Here is a 3,540-nt window from a genome sequence, read left to right as displayed (position 1 = left end):
TCCGGAGACCTTGCCCGGACCCTTGGCACAACCAGAGCGCCCCTGGTTAAGGTGAGCATCACACAGGGTTCTGCTGTAGCGACCATAAGTAAAACACTCCCGGCCCATCGGTGGCGGGTGCCAGCTCCAAGCCGCCTCTCATGAGGCCTCCACAGGGATGCCAGGGACTCTAGGGTCTGAGTCAGGTAGGTAGCAAGGGTCCCTCTTAAGTTTGCTCCGCGCGGTGCAAAGGCTCCAGCTCCCAGGCCAGCACGCTCCAACGGTGGCGCCCGCAGTCCGCTCGCGGCCCGCCTGCGTGAAGGGGGCGGAGCCCTAATTTCGCCCCGCCTTCCCCTGAATAGCAAATAGGAGTTGGTGCTCGGTCCCACGTGACACGAGCTCCGCTGGGCAGCTGGCAAAATGTGAATGAGAAAGAGGAGCGCGATTTAAAGGTGCTGGCGGCGCCCGCCAGAGACAAGTGCGCCGGCTTCGCGCGCTCCCCAGCCGCCCGTGGGAGACGACGGAGTGCGGGACGGACAGACGGACGCACGCACTGCTGGTAGCTGGGCCGAGACCTGCAGACGCGAAGCGCGCGCGTTCCGACGGGCTAGCAGCCGAGAGCGGTTCCGGCGAACGTGAGGTCCCCGGCGCCCTCTCCATCCCGGGCGCACGGCCTCATCGCGCTCGGTGGCTGCACCCGCGCAGGCCGGGTATGCTGCGGGTCCTGCACTGAGGGGCGGCGGCGGCGTCTGCGCTCTGGGCACCGCTCGGCCCCTGCCCGGAGTTCCCGGTGGTACTCCCAGCGTCCGGAGGGCTTCCAGGCGGCGGCGGGACACGGGGACTTTTCGTCTCTCCCTGGCTTCTCCCGAACGCGTCTATGAGCGCAGCGTTCCCGCCGTCGCTGATGATGATGCAGCGCCCGCTGGGGAGTAGTACCGCCTTCAGCATAGACTCGCTGATCGGCAGCCCGCCGCAGCCCAGTCCCGGCCATTTCGTCTACACCGGCTACCCCATGTTCATGCCCTACCGGCCGGTGGTGCTGCCGCCACCGCCGCCACCGCCTCCCGCGCTGCCCCAGGCTGCGTTGCAGCCCGCTCTGCCGCCCGCGCACCCTCACCACCAGATCCCCAGCCTGCCCACCGGCTTCTGCTCCAGCCTGGCGCAGGGCATGGCGCTCACCTCCACGCTCATGGCCACTCTGCCCGGCGGCTTCTCTGCGTCGCCCCAGCACCAAGAGGCGGCGGCTGCCCGCAAGTTCGCTCCACAGCCGCTACCCGGAGGCGGCAACTTCGACAAAGCCGAGGCGCTCCAAGCGGATGCGGAGGACGGCAAAGCCTTCTTGGCCAAGGAGGGCTCGCTGCTCGCCTTCTCTGCGGCCGAAGCGGTGCAGGCGTCGCTCGGTGAGTCGGCGGCGCGCGCAGCCGGAACGCGGGGACGGGAGGGAGTGGGGGCGGGCCAGCTCCGGGTTCCCGCCGAGACCCGGGGGACGAGGCCGCGCCCCCGCCCGACCTCTGCGGGAATAGCTGGAGGAGTTGCGGTGATGCCCACCGGAGCTTTCCAATAGGGCATTTAACGTCAAGCAACAAGCAGGATCCTGGGGAAAGGAGGCGTTTAGAGCTCTCCTGCTAGCTACTCCAGGCCACACATCTGGTGGTGTTTGGCAGGCACACACACACACACACACACACACACACACGCTGTGATGATTGAGGGTCCTTGGTGTGTTGCAACCTTAAAGAGAGGCCTATTGGGCTGGTTTTTTTCTTTTTTCAGTTGCACATGTACCCAAGAGAGTCCAGACTCAAATATCTTCACTGGGTTCTCTGTTCATCCAAGAGAATCAGATTCCTGCGAGGCTGTGTGTGTGTGTGTGTGTGTGTGTGTGTGTGTGTGTGTGTGTGTGTGTGTGTGTGTACATGCACGCACTAGGAACTATAGGGTGGGAAACTTCTAAGGAGACACAAATGATCTGTCTCAAGAAAGCTGCGGGCTGGCATCGGCCCTACACCACTCACATCTGCTGTGAAATTGAGGCTCACTTAATTTTAGTTGTTCAGATGGTGGTGGGGAGGATCATGAACTCCCCCTTGGTCTTCAAACAGTCCTGGACCCCGGGGAAACAAAGGGGATGTTCTCTTGGGCCTCAGGTCCGAGCAGCATCCTGATACTTAAGCTGTTAGAGGCTGGGAGGGTGAGCGGGAGACATGGCAGCCCCTTGAGTGATGGTTCTGGGCAAAGGGCCGTCGCCTCTACTGTCTCCTCCTCTCCTTTGAGCTTTTTCTCACGCTCCCCCCCCCCTTCCTCAAAGGCCAGGAAATCGCAATGTGTTAATGTGGTAGAAAGACAATCTGCTGGGGGGAGATAGGGGTGAGGTGCCCAAGTGGGAAGGGACTGGGGAAGGCAGTGTTCAAAATGTAATAAAATGCCGTTTGGTTTTGCTTTCAGTCGGGGCTGTCCGAGGGCAAGGGAAAGACGAGTCAAAGGTGGAAGATGACCCGAAGGGCAAGGAGGAGAGCTTCTCTCTGGAGAGCGATGTGGATTACAGCTCGGATGACAATTTGCCTGGCCAGACTGCTCATAAGGAAGAAGACCCCGGCCACGCACTGGAGGAGACCCCGCAGAGCGGCGGTGCGGCAGGCAGCACCACGTCCACAGGCAAGAACCGGCGGCGGCGGACTGCCTTCACCAGTGAACAGCTGCTGGAGCTGGAGAAAGAATTCCACTGCAAAAAGTACCTCTCCCTGACCGAGCGCTCACAGATCGCCCATGCCCTCAAACTCAGCGAGGTGCAAGTAAAAATCTGGTTCCAGAACCGCCGGGCCAAGTGGAAACGTGTCAAGGCAGGCAACGCCAATTCCAAGACGGGGGAGCCCTCTCGGAACCCCAAGATTGTCGTCCCCATCCCTGTTCACGTTAGCAGGTTCGCTATTCGAAGTCAACACCAGCAGCTGGAGCAGGCCCGACCCTGAGGGCCCAGCCAGGGTGGACACCACTATGGAGAGGCCCTAACACCTGAGGGAACCCGTGTCAGACTCCACTGTTTAAAGCAGAACTCAGAGACACCTCCTAGATGTGGACATCCCAAGCAAATTGAGAGTATATTCATTAGACGGGCTTAAAGGGGGCTACAGCCACACCAGAAGATACACTAAATATTTATTATACAACCCTACTTTGTACATAGATCTCTATATAGACTGGATCTCAGCTGCAGTGTTTTGAAAGGGATAGGATCAAATCTCTCTCCTTACACTTTCCAGATGAAACAAAACCACCACTGTACTCTGTTGCCTTCAGCGACCACCTTCCCATACGTGCCCAAAGGTAAACAGGAGACACAAGGACAAACACTGCGGTTTAATCTTATTGTTATTTTTTGTTTGTTTGTTTCTCTTTTGGCTTTTTGAGTTGAGTGCAGAGCAGTCGGTTGTTTATGGAGCAATCTAGGACTCTGCTCTGCTCGTTTGCTTTGCCTGGCTGTCTTTCCTGGGCTTGTATATCCTATCTGAGCCATGTCGGAAGCACGTCTCCGTTGTGTTTAATTTATTTCAATGTAGCTTA

General features: G+C 59.1%; 1 protein-coding gene across 1 annotated transcript; it reads left to right on the top strand.

Moving 5' to 3' along the window:
• Positions 1-821: 821 nt before the first annotated feature.
• On the top strand, positions 822-3,098 carry Gbx2 (gastrulation brain homeobox 2). The gene is made up of 2 exons (XM_021171593.3): positions 822-1,379; positions 2,425-3,098. Exons 1-2 carry the CDS (start codon positions 857-859, stop codon positions 2,946-2,948), a joined length of 1,047 nt encoding a protein of 348 aa, XP_021027252.1. The 5' UTR covers positions 822-856; the 3' UTR covers positions 2,949-3,098.
• The last annotated feature ends 442 nt before the right edge of the window (positions 3,099-3,540 follow it).

The sequence above is a fragment of the Mus caroli genome, unplaced genomic scaffold (assembly GCF_978045245.1).
Source record: "Mus caroli unplaced genomic scaffold, Mus_caroli_1 scaffold_1, whole genome shotgun sequence".
NCBI classification, from domain to species: domain Eukaryota; kingdom Metazoa; phylum Chordata; class Mammalia; order Rodentia; family Muridae; genus Mus; species Mus caroli.
The sequence above is the reverse complement of the archived record's forward strand: the minus strand, read 5'-3'. Positions and strand labels throughout refer to the sequence as shown.